This window comes from Rhincodon typus, chromosome 29 (genome assembly GCF_021869965.1).
Source record: "Rhincodon typus isolate 14 chromosome 29, sRhiTyp1.1, whole genome shotgun sequence".
Lineage (NCBI taxonomy): Eukaryota > Metazoa > Chordata > Chondrichthyes > Orectolobiformes > Rhincodontidae > Rhincodon > Rhincodon typus.
Genome location: NC_063360.1, coordinates 21667864 through 21693061, shown reverse-complemented (window position 1 = coordinate 21693061; position 25198 = coordinate 21667864). Strand labels below are relative to the sequence as shown.

At 39.1% G+C, this 25198-nt stretch overlaps 1 protein-coding gene across 1 annotated transcript in view; it reads right to left on the bottom strand.

Annotated features, from left to right (window-relative positions):
• Nucleotides 1-3540: 3540 nt before the first annotated feature.
• Nucleotides 3541-25198, bottom strand: part of sf3a2 (splicing factor 3a, subunit 2) — a 153327-nt gene continuing 131669 nt past the window's right edge. The window contains exons 16-25 of the mRNA XM_048613918.1: nt 24151-24204; nt 22250-22324; nt 19416-19553; nt 17464-17511; nt 15251-15440; nt 13552-13640; nt 13380-13465; nt 9953-10074; nt 7212-7291; nt 3541-4251 (exon numbers count right to left, since the gene is read on the bottom strand). Of these exons, the coding sequence (XP_048469875.1) occupies nt 4153-4251; nt 7212-7291; nt 9953-10074; nt 13380-13465; nt 13552-13640; nt 15251-15440; nt 17464-17511; nt 19416-19553; nt 22250-22324; nt 24151-24204 (981 nt within the window). The 3' untranslated portion in view covers nt 3541-4152. The remainder of the gene's footprint in view (nt 4252-7211; nt 7292-9952; nt 10075-13379; nt 13466-13551; nt 13641-15250; nt 15441-17463; nt 17512-19415; nt 19554-22249; nt 22325-24150; nt 24205-25198) is intronic.

Genomic DNA, 25198 nt, shown 5'->3' with positions numbered 1-25198 from the left:
TGATGACTCATAGATCATAGAAACTGACCCTTCAGTCTAACACGTCCGTGTTGACTAGACATCCCAATCTGAACTAGTCTCATTTGGCAAAATTTGACCCATATCCCTTCCGATTCACATACCCATAAGGTTGCCTTTTAAATGTTGCAATTGTACTCACCTCCACCACTTCCTCTGACAGCTTGTTCCAAAAACACACCACCCTCTGTGTAAAAAAAGTTACACCGCACAAGTCCTTTTCAAATCTTTCCCCTCTCACCTTAAACCTGTGCCCTTGATTTGGACTCCCTACCCTAGGAAAAAGACTTGGTTACTCACCCTATCCATGTCCCTCATGACTAGATTGAGAATTGGGATGGATATCTGTTCTCCAAATAGTAATCGTGATTCTCTCACTTTCTATGTCGGAATTATTTGTGAAGAAACAATTATCTGCCACACATCACACGTATCTGTGTAATTCTGACAGGCCTAACCCAATAAAGGTTCCCCAATTACCTTGATCAGAGGCAGGTAAATAAAGTTGAGCTACAGAGCAGATGTGATCTTACGGAATGACAGTGCAGACTCAGGCTGAATTATTTACTCCTGCTTCTTTATAATTAGTAAGGATTGAAGCTGGACCCCTCCCATTAGGTTTGATCCCATCTCATTACAGTTCTTTAATTCATTGAGTACCTACTATAATGTTTTTAAAATAGCGTCACCAGAACCAAGGGTTATTTTGAGATCATAACATTTTGATGATTTCAATTTACAGGTTCATCGCTTCAACTGTACATTAAAGCATTTTATGTAAAGATGACATATCTTCTGGAGTGCAGGATAAAGGACCTTGGAGACTTAACATTTGCAGAGCATGCCACAAAGAAAGGTTTTACAACCATTGCAATCAATCTTCTATTGATATTACTCATGTCGAAGGAACAGTCTGTCCTCAGCACATAATTTAGCATTCCCAACACAGTACTAAAGGAGCGTTGCATTATCAGGACATTTCAAACTAACATGCTATGAGCATTAGAGATAGTAGGAACTGCAGATGCTGGAGAATCCGAGACAACAAGGTGCAGGGCTGGATGAACACAGCAGGCCAAGCAACATCATAGGAGCAGAAAGGCTGACGTTTCGGGCCTAGACCCTTCATCAGAAAAGGGGGAAGGGAAGGGGGTTCTGAAATAAATAGGGAGAGAGTGGGAGGCGGATGGAAGATGGATAGTGGAGAGGATAGGTGGAGAGGAAACAAACAGGTCGAAGAGGCGGGGATGGAGCCAATAAAGGTGAGTGTAGGTGGGGAGTTAGGGAGGGGATAGGTCAGTCCAGGGAGGACGGACAGGTCAAGGGGCTATCAGCATTCCTCAGTGGACACCAACCACAAGACACTATGTGAACAGGCACATGGACTTTTCCAGGCACTCTAGGCAAACATGATCACAAAAATTACTAACTGGTCATGAAGTTCAGCACTGCTTCCGAGATATTGTTCATAGAACAAATGCTTTGGTCATTTGTACAAGGTACTGGCAAAAGCAATTCAGAATTGTGATATTACAAAATGCTTTGGAAATTATTTTAATTATTTCTCACATTTTCAAGCAAATTATTTCGTTCCCCTGCATATTTCACATTTCCCTCTTTGCATGCTAATTTGGTCAACTTTTGCTCCTTTATATGCTTTCAGTTGTATTTTGAGTCATTCTTTATGTATTTGGATAACCCTCCATACAAGTAATCCAACAGTGATTCTGCCTACCCTTACGAGATGAATTTAAGATGCTTTCAAAAAAAAATTCACCTCTAGGATGTCAGCATCATTTGCTAGGCCAGCATTTGATGCTCATCCCTAGTTGCCCTCAAGGTCACGGCACTTCAGTCCACATGCTTGAAGTAGATCCCAGAATGCCATTTGGGACAAAGTTCCAGGACCAAAAATGAGTTAACCCTAACCCAATGACACTAAAAGAGCAGCCATATATTTTCAAGTCAGGATGGTGTATGGCTTGGAGGGGAACTTGCAGGTGTTGGTGTTTCCATGCATTTACTGTCTCGGTCCTTCTAGATGGAAGTGGTCATGAGTTTGGAAGGTGCTGCTTAAAAAGCCTAGATGAATTTCTGCAGTGTGTCTTTACAGTCCTTCACCTGACAAAAGAGCAATGCTCCAAAAGCTTGCAATTTCAAATAAACCTGTTGGACTATAACCTGGTTTCAGGTGACTGCTGACCTTGGAGACTGCAGTAAACACCAGCACCTCCCCATCAGCTTTACACAGCACAAAATGTTATTACCAAGCACCAATGAAGGCAGTGGATGTGTGTAAGATGCAGTACCTAGTAAGTGGGCTACATGAATAGAGGTCAAACTCTTTGCATATTGTAGCTACATTCATCCAGGCAAGTGAGGGAGGTGTACTCCTGACTTGTGCTCTGTAGGTGGTGGACAGACTTTTTGAGAAGTCAGAGGGTAGTTACTTGCTGCATGATTCCTGATCTCTGCTGTAGCCAGTGTATTTATACAGAGTCCAGTTGAGTTTCTGGCCAATGGTAACCCCAAGAGGTGGATAGTGGGGACTCAGTGATGGCGTGGACTCCGTGATGGTGACACTACTGAATGTCAAGGGACAATGGCTAGGTTCTCTTTTAGAGAAAATCATTGCAGTGTATTTGGTTATTGCAAATGGTACTTGACACTTTTCGGCCCAAGCTTGGAAAATTGTCCAGGTCTTTCCGCATTTAAACATGGACTGCTTCAGTAGATAAAGAGTCACGAATGGTGCTGAACATTGTGCAAGCATCAGCAAGAATCCTCCACTTCTGACCTTATGATGGGGGAGGGGATGGGGGCAAAGAGGAGTTCTTTGATGAAGTAGCTGAAGATGGTTGGGGCTAGGATACTGTTGTGAGGAACTCCTGCAGAAATGGTGTAGAGTAGAGATAACTGACCAACAACCCCATCGATTTTCCTTTGTGCTAGATACTACTCCCAAACAGCTGACATCTTTCTCTATTCCCACTGACTCCAGCTTTGCTGGAGCTCCTTGATGCTACACACCGTCAAATGCAATCTTGATGTCAAGGGCAGTCACTGTCATCCGAGCTCTGTAAGTCAGCTGTTTTCACTATGTTTGAACCAGAATGTAATGAAGTCTGTATATTTTCCTGAGTGCTAATGGCATAGGATTATTTAAGAAATTAATTCCACAGAATCCAGGGGTCACATGAAGCCCAGCAAATTTAGAAATAACAACAGAATCCAAAGATGTGTGGGGAGGAATTGTGTATTTTTCCCCTATAAGCAAGGGAGACAAATAAAGCTTGTATGGCCCTTTTAATGTTTCACAACAAACTTATTCTCCTGGAATCAAATGGACTGACTGACTGACTGACTGCTAGCTGACATCAGAAATGACGCAATACACCAAATTCAAATGCATTTACCTGACTGTATGGTGAATTAGGGGATGAAAAAGAACCTGATGCAAGAGGTTTAAAACTAAAGGAGTGAGGATGAGGTGGGTTTTTTTTTGAAAAAGCAAGCCAACAGAAGGTTTTACATTTTTATTGGTTTATCGACACAAAAGATAACAGCAGCTTGTCATTATTTCTTTTTAACCTCCAAGAGGGAATGTTGATAAGTAAATAATTTTAAACACATTGTTCAAAATCCTAGAATCAACACACAGGATTCTATGAGAACTCTACATGCTAGATTGACAGTTTTGACCATCAAACAAAACACCACTTTTTTTTGGAATAAACATTTAATTAAGACAAATTTAAAGTAAATGTTCAGTCTCTGACTGAGACTGGCAGATTACTTTGGGTTCACAGCTGCTTACACAGCATCACTACAATTCAATTCTTCAGGAATGCAGTATCAATTTGAAATACACAAACCAGTTCAATACACTCTAGGAGTCTGGATATTTGAACGGCTGCTGGTCTCAGTAACCAGTATAATACACATGGTTGCATAATGAGATTGTGATGAAACAGTATGTGGAGTAGTGGCCAAAAGAAAACAAAAAACCTTGAACACGAGATTAAGATGTTTAACTGCAAATGACTGTGAAGATAAATAATTCACATGCCTTGTGTTACGTAGCTCATGCTTTCAGGGAAAACATAATACAGTTCTAGTGTGATTTACAACAGCTCAGCACTTCTCTGTCAATGTCTGCTTCAATTCATCAAGAAGATTTCCAAGAAGGGAGGAATCGCTGCATTTCCCATCCACAGAGACAGAGCTATCACCCTGTTTAAAATAAAATTGTAATGCTTCAAATGAACACATCAATTCACATCTGAGAAGATAAAATCTCACTTGAAAGCAATTTATCTGCAATATTTCAGTTTGAAAAACACTTGATAAAATCTTGAGCTTCCCCAACTAAGTCAGCAAATTCAGACCCCAGAGTGACTCTGAGGTAAAGAGTATGCTTTATTGTTTGGCTGTGCGAGGACAATTATAGGGCACCACAATCAGTCCAGGCACTGCTGAATGTGTTTGTTTAGCTGTAGTGCCTTCTGTAACCGGAATTCCTAAAATTCAGTTATCTAGTCCTGTGAGAAATCTCATGTGGCACGCTGACATTTTTATTTGACATTAGTAAGATTCAATTGAGGGGATTGAATCAAAGAAACTAAAACAGTGGGAACAGGGCCTCTAATTTGTAAACTTATTGCTTCTCTTTACAGGATAGCAGTCATGATCAGGATATCCAACATAGCTGGTCTCTTGTACAGGTTTCGAGCAACACAATGACATTTGAGATAACTGGATAAACAAATCAATTGCAATGGGACCGTTAAAAGAGTACTTCCAAAGAATTACACAAACTTAAATTCTGATTTGAAACGAATACTTCAGAATTCCAAAACAACAGAATGCTGGTGCCACATTATTTACAATACACATTAATGACTTGAATGATGGAAGTGAAAGTACTACAGCCAAGTTTGTGGACAATAAAAATAGCTGGGAAGTCAAGTAATGAGGATGACACAATCAGTCTACAGAGAAATATAGAGATAACAAGGTGTACAGCTGGATGAACAGCAGGCCAAGCAGCATCAGAGGAGCAGGAAGGCTGACGTTTCGGGCCTAGACCCTTCTTCAGAAAAAAAGGGTCTGAAGAAGGGTCTAGGTCCAAAACATCAGCCTTCCTGCTCCTCGGATGCTGCTTGGCCTGCAGTGTTCATCCAGCTTTCCACCTGGTTATCGCAGATTCTCCAGCATCTGCAGTTTCTACTATCTCTCTACAGAGAAATATAGACAGGTTGAATGAGTGGGCTAAACTTAGCAGATGAAATAAGTAGGATGATACAAGATTATGCAATTTGACTGAAAAATAGAAGAGCTGAATATTATTTAAAATGGGGAAAGACTGTAGAAATGTACAGCACAGAGAAATTTGGAAGTCCTTGTACGTGAATCACAAAAAGCTAAACTCCAGGTTCACTAACTAATAGGATGGCAAATTGATTGCTGGGCTTTATTTCAAAGGAAATGGAGTGTTAAAAGTAGGGACATTTTGCCAAAACTATATACAACACTAGTCAGACCACGCTGTGAATAGTTTTGGTCTCCTGATGCAAGGAAAAATATACTGACATTGAAGGCAGTCCAGAGAAGGCTCACTACACTGAGCTCAGGAATAGAAGGATTTTCTTCAGAAGGTGGGATTGTATTGAGTTTACAGGCTTTGACAGAGTAGATGCTAAGGTTGCTTCACCTTCTGGGGAGAATCTAGTACCAGAGGGCATAATCTCAGTAAAGGGAAGCCCATTTAAGACAGAAACAAGGAGATTTTTCTCTTAGAATGTGATCAAATCTGTGGAATTATTTACGACAGATGGCTGTTGAGTGGGTCATTAGGAAAATTCAAGGCTGAGGTAGACAGATTTTTATCAACAAGGGAATCATGGGTTTATGGGCACAAGGCAGCTATAATCTCAATGAACTACAGAGAAGGCTTGATGAGCTGAATGACCGACATCTGTTCCTACAACATATGGTCTATGGGTTCCTTAAGAAAGAAAACAAAAACTGCACACACAAGTTGTGGCCTTACCAATGCCTTGAGTAAGAATATTATTTTTCACTTGCACATGCTCAATTTCTTTCGTAATAAAGGATAGCATCCTATCAACCTTCTTGATTATGTGTTGTGCCTGCATACCAACCTTTTGGACTTGTGCACCGGTACAACTAAATCCTTCTGCACACTGGATTCCCTCGGTTTTTCTCCATTTAGATAACACTACTTTTCATTCTTACTGCTCAAGTGAACAATGTCACACTTTCTCATACTATATTCTATCTGCCAAATTTACACCCATTCACCCAAACTTCCATTTTGCAAACCCCTATGCCTGCTTCATAATGTATGTTACTACCTGCGTAGTAGGTTTGCAAGTTTAGCTAGCATTCTTTCATTCCCCTCACCTAAGTCATTGATGTTCAATTATAAATTGAGGCCTCAGCACAGAACTCTGTGGGACTTTACTTGACGAATCCTGTCAATCACAGATCCACTGCATAACATTTGGTTTACTGTCAGACAGTTAATCTTCTAGCCATGCTATCATGTCACAGCCTACACCATGGGCTAGTACCTTCTGAAATAACCCTTGATGTGGCATTTTACAAAATTTTCTTAAATTCCTTCCTGAAATCCAAGTAAACATCCACAGTACATTATATTACTCCTTCAAAGTCACTTAATAATTTGGTTGAACACGATTTCCATTCAAGAATCCCTGAAACTCTTTCTGAATGCCTTGAGATTTGATGAGTGCACGTCTATAACCTCTGTAAATAATCCATTTTGATATTTACAGTTTCCAATCTGATTAAAACTTTTTGAATCTAGGGGCTTTTGGAAAATTAACACCAATGCACCTACTGCCTCATTAGGAACCTAAGACCCGAGGATGAAGTCCATCTGGATTTGGAGACTTTGTCAACCCACAGTTGCTTCAGTTTGCTCAGTTCTGCTTCCCTAGTGATTCTGACTTCAATATGGTCCTCCCTCCCTTCCTTCCTTGATTTACAATTATTATGGGAATGTTCGCAATATGTGATTAAATTCTCATTGTGCTTAAACTATTGGAGTCACTTCCTAGTTTCAAAAACTGATGGAGGCCAAACAGAAGCAAACAGGATTGTAGCATAGACACATCACTACATTCTACTTACAGGCTCATACTCACCAGTTTCACCAAAAGACACATGTGATGACCCTGGATAGAACGACTATACATAGATGCACATGAATTGATTTGTTCCACAACTATGAGGATGGAAAGAAAGATTATTGCACACATAATGCCACAATATACAATTTGACATATTACAGAGAAACACAATTTAAACAGAAGTGGTTTATGACAAGAAAGTACAAAAAATGCTAAAGCAGAACATTTAAGTTTAATGAATCCATTTTATAGAATTTTCTAATGAGGCATAGGGACTAAGATGGCTCAAGGCTGCTCTAGGAAATGAAATTCCTGGTTTGGAATTAGGAGGAAAAAAAGACTATTTTAGTTTTACAAAGAGTTTCAATCAGAATATTACATTCTTCAGGAGATAACTAGCCTGCATTGTACTCAAGAATTAACAGGAGGGCTCTTTGCAGTAACAGACAAGTTGACAGCAACCAGTAAAATAAACGTTGATCTATCACATTCTTCTTGGCTATCTGAAGATATAGGATCCATTCCAATTGGAACCTTTTTACATACCCTCATCAAATTAGCACATGTTGGTATTAGCACTTGCACTTTGAGATGCCACAGTATCAGGCTATGTTGACTGAAGGCAAAACAATGGAGTTTAACATGGAGTGTTTTGATGGAAGGTATGCTATTTAGATATACTTTATTTTTGAGTTTGCATGCTTGAATTTGAATTAGTGGCATGTGGGTTGTGTGTGTGTGAAGGGGTTTAATTTCTGTAGTCAAGGAGATTTATTTTAAACAATAATGTGAAGGCTTCCTGGGGAGTAATTGGTTTTTGTTTAAACTGTAAGAATTTACGTTATACAAAGTAGTACATTATAGTTTTAGGTAGAAGATTCTGGAATAATTCTTTTTGGGGCGTAGGGGGAACAATCAGGTTGGAAGAGGTACTTCTTTGTTTAAGCTTGGGCAGTTCTGCAGGGGTCTTAGCTAAAGCTGGATGTCTAAAACAGTTTGCTCTAAAAAAGGGAGAAGATAATTAAGAATGATTAAATATACTTTTAGAATAAGGAGATTAGATTAAAAGTTTCACACCAGAGTGTTTGGTTAAAACAGTGTACAGGTTATGTGAAGCTGAAAAGGTTTAAGCTTAGTCGAATGACAACACAGAGAGGAGGCTATCAGATTTTCACAAGTGGGAATTGAATCCACAGCCAAGTCAAACCTTACACAAGATGGAGAAGAGCATGATCTGTACTGTCATGGAATGCTGTTTGGATTACTAGGATTTACTTTGTGTGATAGTAAGAACTGCAGATGCTGGAGTCAGAGATAACAAGGTGTGGGGCTGGAGGAACTTAGCAGGCCAGGCAGCATTAGAGGAGCAGGAAAGCTGGCGTTTCAGGGTGGGCCCTTCCTCCAGTTCCACACTTTTATCTTTTATGTTCTTTGAAATCTTTAGATTTGTACTACTTAGTTTGGTTTATTCTATTTTGCCATTTCTTTTGTACAATAAAAGATCTGTTTTATTGTTAAAACCAAAATGTACAAGATCGAGTGTTTGCGTTTGAGAGACCATCCCGTTTAAAAAAAAAACAACAACCACCAAGCTAAATTTCAGCCTGTGATCTTTCTGGTCAAAATATCAGCTGAGACCGTGACAGTGAGAAAGATAGAATGACCAATCTTTCACTGTTCAAGATCAAGGTACAGCAGAAGGCCAGTTACATTTTTCACTAAACATGGATCTCTCAATATACGTGCATTGGACAGTCCGTTCCAGAAAATGAGTGTTCAGTTTTGAACAATGGAACAATTATGACCTATTTGTACATGATTTGTGTAACTATAGCAGAATTAAGAAGATTCAGTCAGAATTTGACTAATCTGAAAGTAGATTTTGAAATGTTTCACTGTAACTAAATGCGAATCCAACACACATAGCATATAAACTAAACTGATTGAATGTAGTGCTGGTTTGACACATACTGGATAAAATGAAATGTTCATTAGCAATTCATGTAAATTACTACGAATGCAAATGCATCACTAACATTCAATTTTCACCATTCTGGCAAGAACAAACACTTAATTCCACTGAAGTGCAGTGCAGTCTCAGGCAAACAGGAGGAATTAGCAATCCTCAAGTCACCATACAAAGAATGTTACTGTGATTGTTACAATTGCTTAGTCTGTGATTAATTCGAATGATGCATTTCTACATGTCAATGGCCAGGTTATATTGGGAATGCATCACGCGTAGTAAAAATTAGTGCTGTGAGTCAAGTCAAAAGGTGCTACATAAAAGGTAGCAGTCAGTTTTGGAGGAAGCTGGCGATTGGAAGTACTAAGTACAAACATGGCATTTGTTGGAAACTAAAAGCGAGAAATTATCGTGCACTGTTGGAAACAAATTTCCAGGAAGAATACTTTGCATTGGAAAAAACACAGCTGAGCCACAAGTAGTCCAAAACATTGTGTCCATGAAATAAACTGATGACAAGAGACTGTACTCAACCATTACAAGTTGTTTCTTTCAGCTTTCACTACATTGTTCACGTAGGTAAGGCCAAGTACATCTTCTATGGCCTTTGAGTTTTAGGCAAAGGCTCTGAATTGATCTACTGGCACATTGCGGGGCTGTGAAGGCCAGTATATCTGCAATTCACTCTTAAAAATACAATGTCAGTTGTATAGAGGTCATTAACATTCAAAAGGAAATGCAAATGTCAATACAACAAAACAATTCTCTAATTGAGTACAGAAAGAAGTACCTGAGAAGTGATGATGAAAGCAAATTTTAGCTAGAAGAAGCTGGAAAGAAATATTTATTCCATCTACTTTCATTGAACACATCTTCAATTCACCAGACTCTAGCAATTTTGCAAATGCGTCACTGCAAAGCAAGAGAAAGCCTTTATAAATGGTAGTCTGCAATCAAAAACCTTTCAGTAAAAGGTTGGTCTAATTTGTAAAGCAGAGAATGTAATTACATCAACAAGCAGTACAAGTACTCCATATACTGGCATTCTTATGGCTAGAGAATTCTTGCTATACGCAAGTTTGAAGAATATTTAAATTCAGCATCTAGCAAGGTGCCAAGGTTGTGGACTTCCTTGAAAAATAATAGCTAACAACTGAGAGGCCTGAGTGTCAATTATGTAACTGAAGTCACACATACACCAGGCCAGCAAGGGGGTGACAGGTTCGTTTTATGAAAAGGAATTTAGTGAATAAGTTGGATTTAAAAATAAACAACTTTCATGCAATTTTTTTCTACTTGTCCATCCACTAATTTACAAGCATAATTTTGAAGTCAGAACTTGACAGAGTGATGCATGTCACTAAATGGCATTGCTATATTTGCTGGCATAGCCCTGTTAATAATCAATAATAATCATGTCAACTTTTACTCGTCATAAGCTCAAAACGTTATGAAATTTACACTAAATATAAACTAAACCCTAGGCACACTCAGCAGATCTGGTTGCACTTGTTCAGAGAAACAGTTAACATTGTATCAACTCAGAAGTGAAGGAAGGTAGAATAGTAATGGATTTTATGAAAAGGGAGCAAGGGACAATAACAAATAGGCTCATTTGGGAAAAGGCGCAGAGGGTAGATGAAGTTAAAAGACAAAGATGACGAAGAAAGCACAAGGAGTTTGTAGTGAAACAAACAAAAACATTTGTTCAAAGTGAGTGACTGTCAGGGTAACAGACAACGTTTTTCATGAATTTGCTTGTGGGCACACAAAATTAAGTCCAACATATGGCCAAAAAAATGGGGGACAGGCTCCATTTCAAAATTGTTGAACTGCACATTGAGTCCTGCAGGCTGGAAAGTGCTGATTCAGCAGTAGTGCTATTCCTTGAGCTTTACTGGACCACTGCATCACATTGAAGTACTGAACCATGGCACGAGAGAAAAAAGTGGCAAATTAAAATGGTACGCAACTGGAAGCTAGGGAAACAAGGAGAGCTCTCAAACTATCCTGGTTGGAGGATAAAGGTACAGAGAGGTCAGATGTCCCTAGTGAAGTGGTGGCCAGGGTCAAGAAATTGGAAATTACTGAGTAGAGTTACAGGGGAGGGAGAAATGGTCTAGACTGAGAAGAGAGAAAATGGAGACATGTTAGAAAGAAACAAGTTCGACGGGGCAGGTACAGGTTAAAACAATGAGTGAACCAAAACAGCCTCATCTGTAGGTTTTGGGAAAGAGATAGAAGTAGATTTATATTAAGCAGGTATATTAGTTTTGTATCAAAAGGACTACTCCAGGAGCTAAACAGGAGACCACGACTGCATTCGGCACTGCAGGACCACCATTCGTTCAAGTTTTAATCTGCAAGACCTTTAAATTCCTTCCAATTAATCAATTAAAAATCTTGCCACACTCTTAAAACATGGAGTCTGGTCCTTAGAAGAAATGTTGCAGTTATTGTATAGAAAATTTTAAGCCACTACTGAACAATTATTCCAGATACTAATTCTGTGGATTCCATGTAATGTTAGAAGACAGAAAGAACAGGATGCTCCTATAGAAGGGTTGTGGGATTACAAAGCACAACTTTCTGTATATGGGCAAAAAAAAACACAAGCTGCTTTATTCATTTACCAGTAGACAACTAGCATGTCATTGCATCAGACTGTCCACTACAGGATCTGAACATCTAATCTGCATTAACGCAAGAGATATAAAAACATACTATCATTCAGGATTTGATCTTTTAATAAAATAGGCAGATTAACTTCACAGCAGTGACCAAGTCTATGTTATTTCTTTTTAAAAAAAAGGTCAAAATCATGAAGTCGGGTCACTGCCAAGAAGGCATGTGACTTCAATCAAATGCCTGGCAAGATACCTGTGGTGAATGGATAGCATGTTTAACAAAAACAGAAATTGCTGGAAAAGCTCAGCAGGTCTGGCAGCATCTGTGAAGAAATCAGAGTTAATGTTTCAGTTTGAGGGACCCTTTCTCAGAACCCGAAACATTAAATTTGATTTCTCTCCACAGATGCTGTCAGACCTGCTGAGCTTTTCCAGCAATTTGTTTTTGTTTCTGATTTACAGCATCCGTAGACCTTTCGGATGGAATGTTTATATGGTTGACTACAGACTAGTTGCTTAGCTTTTGACGTCAATATAAAATAATAGTTTTCTCCAAGCAAATCAGAAGAATCAGGATTTCAATTCAGAACACAGACCAGTTTTCTCCCAGTCGGGAATTTGTGAAGTTTCCAAGCCGAGTGAGCTTGAATGGAAGTCCTTAAGATATTAAAACTCAAAGTTTCGGCCATTCAGAATTGTGAAAGGTTCATGCCAGCAGACCTGGGAATGATTTTTAAAACTGTTTCAGCAGTCCAAGGAAAAAAAAACCATGAAGAATCAGTTCAGTTTAAAAAAAAACTTGAGTTAAGATAGGAGTGACATTTCTCTGGATTCAAGTATTGGGAGAAGAATAGTGTTGGGAAATAGATTGAAACTTTGCTTTGTTGCTGGTTTTAAGATCTAAATGCCTATATATTGCTATGGTTGCTATTTTTGTGTAACATATTAATGTGCTTATGTTTCAGTGATGAACCACCACAGTAACCAAAGCAAAAATAAACACTGTCTATCCAGTTCTGAGGAAGTGTTACTTGAAATGAAATGTTAACTCTGCTTTCTCTCCAGCTGCTACCAAACCTGCTGAGCTTTTCCAGCAAGTTCTGTTTTTGTTTCTGGTTTACTGCATCTGCAGGGCTTTCAGTTTTTATACTATCTATCAAACGAGATTTCATTCTAAGATCTGACTCGTCCAGCATTACTATCAACTATGATCATAAGAATTTACAACTGCAATACTACATTGTTGTAAATAACTAGAAAGAGAATAAATGCACATTTACCCAAGATAATTGAACAATTAGGATGGCACGTAATGTGTAAGAACGACAAAGTTGCAGTTATCTAATGACACGAAAGTTGTGAGCAAAGACAATTACAATCCTCAAGAAGGATCTTAACTAAAACGTAACCTATAATTCACTTCAGATCACAACTGTACATGTGAGTTTTCTATTCTTATTTCAGTCACTTTATTTTAAAATGTATCACCACTTCATGATCATTATTAAAATATCATTAATACTTAAATTGTCTTGGGAGTCACCAATATTCTCGAAGTAGAATAAGTCTTTGCATAACTTGAAAACAAACCTATAACAAGGCGTCGTAATCATGTAGGAAGTGCAAGTGAAGTGCAACTTAAAATCAAGTTTTTCATGAGAAGATCCATCATCTGTCTGGAAAAAAAGAAACAGTACAGTGAAGGAGTGGATAGAATAGAAGGAAAATTCAGACAGGAAATCTACGCAATGATTGAACTTACTTTTACTATAAAGGTCAGGGTTCCTTTCAGTTTTTGTGGCATGACTATGCTTTCCACAGTAAACACAAACCGAGCTTCATTTGAAACTTCTAAATAAAAAAGATGCAGTTCAACTGGTTAACTTTCTATCAAACACTGTTAAACATAACACAAAAGCCAACAATTAAAGTGAATATACTATGCACAAAGAAAGACAATGCTGAAATGGTTTTGGAATTTCACCCCAATACAAAGATGTTGCAAAAGGTTCCCTCCAAGTAACACACCATTCTGAATTAGAAACCATCATTGGGTCAAAGCACTGGAACTTCCTAATAGCTTCCATAGATCCTTGAATCTGCAATTGTTAAGGAGGATGGCTCACCACCACCTTAAGAACAGGTGGGAATAGGAAATAAATGTTCCCTACATTCCACAGACAAAGGAAAAAAAAAAAAGAATGGCTTGAGTTGCAGCCTTGCAGAATGTGCATCTTTCCACCGTTAAGAGATTACACAGACAGTTATCCCTTTTCTCCCATATGTGGATTTCTCCGCCAGCATTTCAGAAAAAGAGGAGCATGCCAATACAAAATGATGACAGCCACATGATTGAAGATGGTGCACAAATGGATGGGCTAGTGGTATTATTGCTGGACAGTTAATCCAGAGACCCAGATAACGTTCTGGGGACCAGTGTTCAAATCCTGCCACGGCAGATAGTGACATTTGAATTCAATAAATATCCGGAATGATGATCGTACATCCGTTGCCGATTGTTGGGAAAAACCCATTTGGTTCACTAAAGTCCTTTAGGGAAGGAAACTGCCATCCTTGCCTGGCCTGGCCTACATATGACTCCAGGCACACAGCATTGTGGTTGACACTTAACAGCCCTCTGGGCAACTAGGGATGGGCAATAAATGCTGCCCTTCCAGCGACGCCCACACTGCTGCCTCACAGCGCCAGGGACCCGAGTTCGATTCTACCCTTGGGCGACTGTCTGTGTGGAGTTTGCACATTCTCCGTGTCTGCGTAGGTTTTCTCCAGGTGCTCCGGTTTCCTCCCACAGTCCAAAGATATGCAGGTTAGGTGGATTGGCAATGCTAAATTGCCCAGTGTTCAAGGATGTTTAAGGTTAGGGGGATGGGTTTGGGTGGGATGTTCTTAGGGTCAGTGTGGACTTGTTGGGCCGAAGGGCCTGTTTCCACACTAGGGATACTATGATTCTATTCTATGATTCTAAAAAAAAATACAAATGCTACCAAATTTGCATAAAAGGTGACACAGTCATACAGGTGACACAAGTAGCAACTTAGCTATGACAATTTAAAAGTTCTTATTTGAACAAATAAGAAAATGCAAAACTCTGTTGGAATATCAAAATTAAATGAGAAATTGGTGAAAATCACAGGGCAGTAAAAATCCATAAAGCAATGTCATCCTGTGACAGACCAAATTAAAGCTAACTTTTCAACAGATGATGATGATTGGGCTTTTGGTTTTTTCAGATTTCTGGCAGATGCTGCTTTTGTTTTAAAACTTGCTTTGTAATTGTACATTGCTTGTTGTTTGTTCTTCAAGCATTTAATTTGTTAAGTTTGCTATGTTTATCAACTAAATTCTACAGCACTGCTAAAATAGTTAGAAACTACCTGAAAATAAGCCTGAAAGTAAAACAACAACATGACTGATCATGCCATAGCAATGAAACGTCTTACCTGGTGGAAGCTGGAAAGGAACTGATATACCATCATGTATAGAAGATCCTTCTGGTCGAACCAGTTTAGTGTTGAGAGAATCTAAAACATTGAACTCCATTGATTTAAGATAACCACTACTTTGATTTTCGAAGATAACCGATACAACAACTTGACTTCCATCCTGAAGGTTTCCTTGAACATCATACATCTAGTAAACAGTTCAAAGCAGTATGTTTTTAAATAATCATGTCATACTACAGAAACATTCAACATATTTAATAAGTTACTCAATCACCTGTGACATTGCACAAGGTGAATAACGACCAAGTACAGTACATGGCTAAGGAGCGGAACAAAAGGGGAAAGGGAAAGAAAATAACATGGAACAGAATGGAGAAAAGGACCAGCCTGAGTGTTAGTAGGGTTCATAGTCAGTGCTAAGCAGTTAGTTTATTAACAAGGGTCCAGGTGGATGGCAGAAGGGAGCTGGCAGTGGAAATTTTGCATCAGCTTTATTCAACTCCAATTGTGTCTAAACATGGTGCTGATCATGAGGGTTTAGTTTATTTATGAAGACTTTATATTGAGTTCATTGAACTACCAGAGACATGACTTGGTGTGATTTAGGGTGAAGTGGGAAAAGGAAATTTCTGAACTTCTCACTCAATCGTAGAAGTACGGAACAGAAATCTTAGAATCCCTACAGTGCATTTGACCCATTAAGTCTGCATCGACCCTCTGAACAGCATCCCACCCGGACTCTCTCCCATACCCCGCATTAACCATGCTAATCTACATAACTTGCACATCTGTGGACTGAGGGAGGAAACCCGATTAACCTGGTGGAAATCCACACAGACACAGGGAGAACGTGCAAACTCTGCACAGACAGTTGGCCAAGGCTGGAATCAAACTGGGTCCCTGGCGCTGTGAAGCAGTAGTGCTAGCCACTGAGCCATTGTGCTGGCCTTACTTTTTTTTGTGTATTTTTAATTCCATTACCTGTTCTGGGGCCTCTCCTACTTCTGTTCTGGTCACTCTCTCACGTTGGGTAAGAAAACTTTTCTATTCTAATTAGTTGGAATTGTCCTCTGCAGTGCAGTTTCCTTTAGCTTGGGTGGGTGGAGGTGGGAGGTGTGCCTTTGAATCCTGGGAAAAGTTGACATTGGTGGGGGGTAGTTGGCAAGCTCTGAGAAAGCTGTTGAACGTGGCACCATTTAAAATTCCAGACTGCACTTTTTCAGACAGTTAGTAGAGGGGTTCTCTGTACTGATGCATTACCAAAAGATTTCCTAAATTAGCACAGCATACTTGAAAATACTGCTGTCTGTTATGGAGTTATTTCAGTACATATAAAACTGCACTTGACAATACAGGCCAGAGTTTAATACGGAAAATGGTGATCACAGCACCACCTACAGGCCCAACCGGCACTGCAGGTCACTGTCAGCGCATCATAAAATACACAGAAAGAAGGAAGTAAGACGATTTGTCAAACTGAAAGTATAGAAAGCTCTTTCAAAATTGATAAAATTTGGCTGAACTGTGAAATACTGCAGTCCAAGAGGAAATAAATCAGAGGAGTGGATGATCAACCTCCGGTTTTCTCAAACTACATAGTTGAGGAACAATCCCTTTGCCTGCCACACCCACAATTCAGGCAAGGACTCAAATCTTTGAAGCAATCTTTTCCTCTTTTATAAATATTTCAGTGTCGAGTGTAAAGAGACATACAAGTACATCTTGTGATGTTTACCAGGTGTATGAATTGTGCTTGACTGACACATTTCTGTTGATTTACGTGCTTTTTGCAATTTTGTAATTCTGGGGTGGGAGAAAAATTAATCATTTTGTTTGCAAATAGATGGTCATATACACTGAAGATAGAATTTACTGAGATTCTAATTTTGGGAACCATTTTATGCGCAACACAATCTCACCATATTCGTTACACTGAAAGAACGCAATAGGATCGTGTTCATTAAAAAATAATCTGTGAGCTGCAACTGTATGAAATCTGATCACACATTCCTAGAACAAGCCATGGCCTAAACCATGTAGTTTTCTCATCTGCAGATGCTAGAAATTCAAACAATGATAAATGAGGGATAAAATGAGGCAACTTAGAGCAAAACTGAGGAAATCTTATTCTGGATTTATTTCAAAATAAATAATGCTTCATTTAAATGCAACTTGCACGACAATGTAAATTGAAGTATTATGGTACTCACCATTTTAACATAGGAATCTTCTGCTAGAAGGCAGTAGTTGGACATTGGCTAAAAAATATTTAAAAGAAGAAGAATTGGTAAGGATATACAAAACTACAAACAAAAATATAAAAATGACTGGCAGGTAGAGTCAATACAGCATGTAAACCCAAAACGTTGACTTTCCTGCTCCTCTATGCTGGTTGACCTGTTGTCAGCCTCTAGCTCCATACTGTATTGACTCTGACAATACAATATCTAACAACAGGTTACAGGTTACCTATTGCTTGTATAAGAGTGTGAAGCACACTCCTATATGAAACAGCCCCACCTCTCGTCTGCCAAAATGAATAACCTCAGTTTTCCACGTCAGTTTTTTCCCCACTGACTTAACACTGTACATCTGTGTAGACTGTCTTTCTTACTACTTGCTCTCCCACCTGTTGTACATCATTCACAAACTTTGTTATTGTACATTCACATTCCACATCCAAGTTATTAATATACAGTAAATAATTGTTGCAGTGCACTGATCCTTGTGGCACTCCACTTGTTACCGATTGCCACCTTTAAAATGCCCCCTTATCCCAACGTTGCCTTCTGTTAGTTTGCTAATCCTCTATCCATGTTAATGTACACTCAACACCCTGGGCTCTTACTCTTAAATAACCTGACAATTAGTACCTTAACAAATACTTGCTTGTTACCTCTTCAAAGAATCCCAATACAGTCAGATAAGATTTCCTCTTCGTGAAGCAATGCTGACTCAGCTTGATTATATTTTGCATTGCTAAACGCTCTGCTACTACACCCTAATACAAAGTAACTTTTTAGTGACTGTTTTTGTCTCTCTCCCTTTTTGAAAAAGGGTGCTTGCATTGACAAATTTCCAAACCTTGGGATATTTTCACAATTTAGAGAGTTTTGGAAGATTACAACCAGTACATGCTCCATCTCTATCTACTCCCTTTAATATCCGAAGATGCAACCCATTAAGTCCAGGGGATTTATTGGCCAATAGCCTCATAGGGCTATTGCTATTTCCTTAGGGCTTTGTTATAGTGATAGTTACAGTATTTGTTTCCTCCTCTATCCCCCACACATTTAACCCCTTGATTATTTAGTATTTTTGGAATGGCATTAGCATCTTGTACCATGAAGACAATTGCAAAGCATTTATTCAACTCCTCTATTTCCAGGTTCCCCATTATTCCTTGCCACACTCATTCTTTAAGATGCCCATGGTCACCATGGGTTCTTTACTTTATATGCTTTTACAGAAGCTCTGACTGTCTGTATTTTTTTTTCCAATCACTATTACCATATTTTATATTATTAAACTTACTTAGTTCTGATGATTTGCATACTTGGAACAAAACATTCAAGGCAGGCATATATGTTTGAAACCTGGTTGCTACACATTAAAATCTTCCTACAGAGGAATAAACTTTAAGAGTGACTCATCTTTGGTTCTGTTTACTAGAATTAAGTAGTCAATACTGTGTCTTCTTTTGCATACCCACACTTTTGGGCTTAATTTGGACATTAAATTAGTTGAAAAATCATCACTAGGCCAGAGTTAATGGCTATGAAAGAATGCAAGTGAATGTGTTATCATTCCCACCCCCTCAACTGCATGCACTTTGCAGACAGACAGACAGACAGACAGTGGGCCAGAAAGAAGGGTAGGCCCCAAATAAAACTTTTAAAATGAGCTAATTAACCTGAAGGCTATTTGTAATGATGACTTGTAACAATGATGCTTGATAATTCAATTGTGAATTCATTATAGTTTGCAAATTTACAAGGTTGAAAAGGTTTCCTACATCTAACAGGAAACAAGTATCAAAAAGGTCTTACAGCATGGCAACAGCAACAAAACACAACAGTGATTCAATCATTTTTGTTTTGATACCCTTCTGCAAAAGGATCAGCCACAACCTGAAAACCTACTAGTGTACAAATTAGCATACCGGTAAGGGCTCATCCTCCAAGCTACCATTCTGAACAGATTCTGGAGCCTCTTCTTCACTGTGGTGTTTCTTTTTCTTGGATTTCTTTTCTTCTTTTGATTTTTCTTTGTGTTTCTTCTTTTTATGCTTCGATGATTTCTAAAGCAGTAGCGGCACAGCAATCAGAAAATTGTAATATAGGGCCTATTTAAAACTGATTTGCCTTATTTGTGAAATTAAAAGCCATAATCCACATTTAGTAATGTCAATTTATGAAACAGCCAGACTTGGATCTATGCCACCAATTCTTCACTCTCCGAGAAAAAAATCATGGGACCCACTTTCTGTTGATATACCTTCACTTTAGTATTCTCCAGCAAACCAATACCTCTCATCTCCACAATTCTTGGGTCCAGACTCTGGCCCATTGATCCTGAGCCCCTTTTGCCCTGCTACTGACGGCCTTGGCCTTAGTCAGAGGTGGTACAGCAATGCTTCCCAAGCATTTTCCCTGGTGTGACCCCTTTTAATGCTTCGTATGTTATGTGACTACATAGTGAAAATTTGGTGGCTTTGCATGCTGATGAGCTGGCTGTGTGGAAGAAGAGTCTTCAGTCAGAGATAGTAAGAACTGCCAATGCTGGAGTCTGAGCTAACAGTGTGGAGCTGGAAGAACACAGCAGGCCAGGCAGCATCAGAGGAGCAGGAAAGCTGATGTTTTGGGGCGGGACCCTTCTTCAGAAATGGAGGGTTCAGACCCGAAATGTCAGCTTTCCTGCTCCTCTCTTGCTGTTTGGCCTGCTTTGTTCCTCCAGCTCCACACGGAGGCTTCAGGTGAGTTGTTGGAAGGGGAAAGAGAATCCAGGAGTTGAGTACTGGGGGGGGAAAAAAAAAAAAAAAAAAAAAAAAAAAAAAAAAAAAAAAACACTATCAAAAAGGTGTTTTCACAAAGAAAAGATGAACAGCCTACCTTTTCACAGGCATTTATTTTCAGCAGCAAATAGGCCCAGAACACATCCGATTAGGCCAGGCCCACCAGTACGAAAAACAAACCCGGGTATTGAAATAGCTCTCAGCTGCGGTCCACAGCAGCCACTACTATCTTGATGCTCTAAACCCCAGTATCATGGCTTGAGACACTACTTGGTATCAAGACCCTATTTCTGCACTATACTCTGAAATTCCCTCTATTTTTCATGTTTCTCAACCTAGTCCTCGTTGAAAATTTCCCTTTAAAAAACTTTGGTCACTGCTATTACATGGTACTTTAGTTTCAGTATTAATGGTCTGGTCAAACTTCCATGAAGCATCACTAGAGTTTTTTTCCCCCTCCCCTACAAATTTAAGTTTGGTTTGCGCTTGTTTAATTAGCCAACACAGATGGTGTATGACTAGACTGTCCTGTAAACTGTGTCGATGCCTGTTTGCCATGCAGCCACACAAGTACTGTGCAGGGAACAAACAGTATGCACAAACAGTTGTCCACATCAGCACACAGACAGAACAATCTTGGAGGGACTGAGCAATGCAACAAATGGGCTACACACAGCAAAGGTCATTAGAGGGAAATAAAAACAGACGGCACAGGAGAAACTCAGCGTCTCTGGCAGCACCTGTGCTAAGAGTTTACATCAAGGGGTCTGTTCCCACTGCAACAGTCTGGCCCACTGTATCACCCTCAATACCGAATCTGTCCTGTTCTCTGTGGCAACTTCCCATGAAATCGCTGGAGGTGTAACACTTGCCCTTGAACTGTCTCCCTCTCCAAGGCCCAAACCACACTTTCCAGATGAAGCAGCAAATTTCCTTGTACTTATTTCAGTTGTACTTATTTGCTGCTCACAGTGTGATCTCCTCCTCATTAGGGAAACTGTGTTGCGGAGTTGGGTAGAGTATTTGTGGATTGGGAGGCAGGAAGTTAGAATTTGGTGTTTGTAAAATACCACGGGGGTGAAGTATTGCGTGGTCCTTTTAAAACATCATATGCCTTTTCTGTGCTTAGATTTAAAATGGATGTGAGCAGCAGCTTGAAAGTTTGCAAGAACACAGACAAATTGAAACATTTGTATTGAAAGGCTGTACAGTTAGCAGGCTAAGCAGCAGTTTTTATCAAGACAACAAGCTTTTGAATTTATCCTATTTGAACCAGACACTTAGATACCCAAAACCGATTAAATTTAAATCTGATGGCTGTGACAAGGTACAACCAATCCTATTGTAAGAAATATTGCTAGGTCATCAAGGGCATAAAAAGAAAGGGGCAGTTGGACAAAGACCCAGAGTCAACCACATTGCTGTGGGTCTGGAGTCACAAGTAGGCCAGACCAGTTAAGGATGGCAGTTTCCTTCCCTCAAGGACATTAATAATCCAGAGGGGTTTTTTCCGACAATTGACAATGGATTCGTGGTTATCATTAGACCCTTAATGCCAGATTTTTTATTGAATTCAAATTTCACCATTTGCCATTGCAGGATTTGAACCCAAGTCCCTAGAGCATGAATTGAGTTTCTGGATTTTATAGTCCAGTGATAATACTAGCAGGCCATTGCCTCCCCATCACAAAGTGTTGATGCCTTAAATAACAGCTCTTTGCAACGAACAACTGCTGAAAGGAGCAAAATCTTATAACAGAATATACATTATTAAAAAAGGTTACTTAGATGAGAAGTACTAATGACAGAATGGCAAACTTCAACATCGTAAGAATCCCAGGATGGTTAACTCAACTTGATAAACTGCAGAGAGTATTTATACTTGACGGAACAGCACCAAAATAATACGGAAACCCCTCATAGGTATCTTGTTTAAAGACACAGCTCGATGTCAACTAAGTCTCTGTACATTAAGTACTTACTGCATCCTCTTTCTTGTCATTTTCTTTTAATGTCTCTTGAAGTTCAGAAGCCACTTCGTTCCTAAGCAGTTCTTGCTGCAAACAGATACCAAAGCTTTAAACTACTTAATGTCATCCACATTACAATTTTTCTTGACTTCAGTTCTCAAAAGAAATCAATCTACGCAACTGTAAATCAAGATCTAGACTGTCTTATTTCTAATGGCAGCAAGGTTCAAAGACATGTTTTCCAAGATTATGGGAGATAGCTGCAAGGCTACATCTATTACCCCTACTTTTGTTTACTAGGCTCGTGGGTGTTTTTCCTTGAGGAACAGAACAAAATCATTTGGGTTGTTATAATAAGCTGACAGTTCTCACAGCATTATTTTCTTCACATCTGATTTGCTGTTGAGATTTATCGCACTGAATTTCACAACTTGTCATAATAGAATTTGAACTCAACATCCGAGTCGCTAGTTGAGTACCACAACTAACATGTCACTGCCTGATGCTGTGCCAGAAATATTAATACCAGAGTGCAAATCCTTCACTTGATTGCACTTATTCTCTAGGGAACATAAGCATCCCACTATATTAAAAGCTGTTTAGATACAAGCACTTCAGCATAGATCAAAGACTACCTGCAAATACTGGGAGTAAAGTTCTTTCTCTCCTTATACAAAAACAGTGCATCACTAAATTCACACTTCAAAGAAAAACTAAACTGGCAAATGATCATTCTTGCCATCCATACACAAAAGCATTATTCAAATTATTACAGCTCAACAATGGAAAAATCAAGTCTCCGCGCATCCTGGGATAGCAAGAACTGCAGATGCTGGAGTCAGAGATAACAGTGTGGAGTTGGAGGAACACAGCAGGCCAGGCAGCATCAGAGGAACAGGAAAGCTGACGTTTCAGGTCAGGACCCTTCTTCAGCATCCTGTTCCTTTCCATCAGCCACTTAGTGTAATGCTACTATCCTGTTTACTGCCAATATTCTTTCATGCTTTTTCAAGATATTGATTCATTTTCACAGTAATTGACAATCCTGTGGCAATTGTTTATTGTATGTTCCTACCACAGTTTGTGCAGAAATGTTTTCAACTTTCTTTTCAATGCTGTTACCCTATCATTTATGCCCTTGCTTGTCAAGGTAAAGTGCAAACATTCCATTATTTATCAAAATAATGTTTCAGATATTTGAATACTTATCAAGTTGCTCTCAACTTTTCAACTCTGGTGGAAGCAATACCCAAATTCTAAGATATCCTGACAAAACACGAACCTCTACTTGGAGCAATTCTTCCTTAATTTAATATCTTCTGATAATTGAATTTACAAAACCAGTGCTTCCCAAACATGTTGTACTGTGATTCTACTTTGTGCACTGAATATAGTCTTGACTCAATGGTGAGTAGTTGTGGGGCAGGAGGAGACAACCTTTGAGACTGGGGCTCGTGACCCCAAAACTGAAGTTCACAACACTTGTGGTCCAGTCCCCCACTTTAGGAAGTCCTGTACTTAAGCACAGAAAACACCCCAGTTGTAGCTCAAAGTCCAACTATTTATTTCCACATCAAGCCAAATATAATTACTTAATGTGTTTCTACACAGAACTGGCAGGACCAATTCAGCTAGCCTAATATTCTTTTGTAGCCTTTCACATCACAATTTGCTTTGGTTGTATCTGGTGCTGTCAATAATCTTACATTTTCTCTCAAGACTGCAAACACTTGTAAAACAAAGAAATACAGACACTATGCACCATTCTGAAAACTAAGCACAAGAAATAAGGCCAGCTTTATTTGAGATGTGGTTTTAAGTTTCATGGAATACTTTGCAAATTATTTAGCTTAGGTGCTTGGTCTAAAACGAGTGTAAGATTAATACATGAACACGACTCTGAATATACATACCTGCGGTTTACTTTGTACGGGAGCAGGAGACAACCAGAAGTCCAGATCTGATGCCTTAACAAAAGTAAAAAAATCCAGCAAGGTTATAATCAAAATCAATGTTTCAAAATCAGGAATTAAAAGTAATAAGCGGACCTTACGTAAAGTGAATGTAGAAGCTGGAGTTAGACTCAATTGGATCTTCCTTTTCAGAAAAGGAAAATTAAGATATTAAAGTGAATAATAAACCTGTGTTTCTAAATTCCAACACAGCTAAATGAAATTTCTTTTAAAAGAATTTAGAAAGATAAAAATTCTAAATTAGAAACCTTTATCTCACTTTCATATCCTTAAGTTTCAAGGAAAAGCTGAAACAAATTTACAAGTGTTTTTGACACAATTTGTCAAACGCCACTGTCCCTTGCTTCTCAATACTAGCCCTTTTTCCTTCACTTGTTCCACTATGCAGTGGCTACTCCTTCAGCCAATTTGCCGTCATTTGTTGGAACTCCTACCTCAGCGCCTTCACTGGTTTGTAAAACTCTAGGCTTGCTACAGAAATGTTACAATCCATATTTTCTTTCTTAAAAATAAAATAACTATCAAAGCTGCTTGACTCTCACCTGCACTATTCAGGTCAGAACACTGGCATCGGATCTGTTCAGGGAGAGACTGCAGTGTAGAGTTCCGGTTGCAACTCAGTAATTTGCTGATTTTAGGTGGCTCAAATCACCCCCAGACTGTGATATGTAGGATCAAGCAAAAATCCCCATCAAAAATACTGGACAAGACTCCTGGACTTTTCAAAACTTTTAAAAGTAAGGGGACAGCTGGGCTGAGGTCTGGGAAAAATACACACACAAAAAGGTGGCTGCTTGGAACCATTGTTCAGCCTGCGACTCCAATTTAGGCCTCCATACCAAGAGAACAATCAACCAAACTTAACACTCTAGAATGAAGAGAGATAGCAGGAACTGCAGATGCTGGAGAATCTGAGCTAATAAGGTGTAGAGCTGGATGAACACAGCAGGCCAAGCAGCGTCAGAGGAGCAGGAAGGCTGACGTTTCG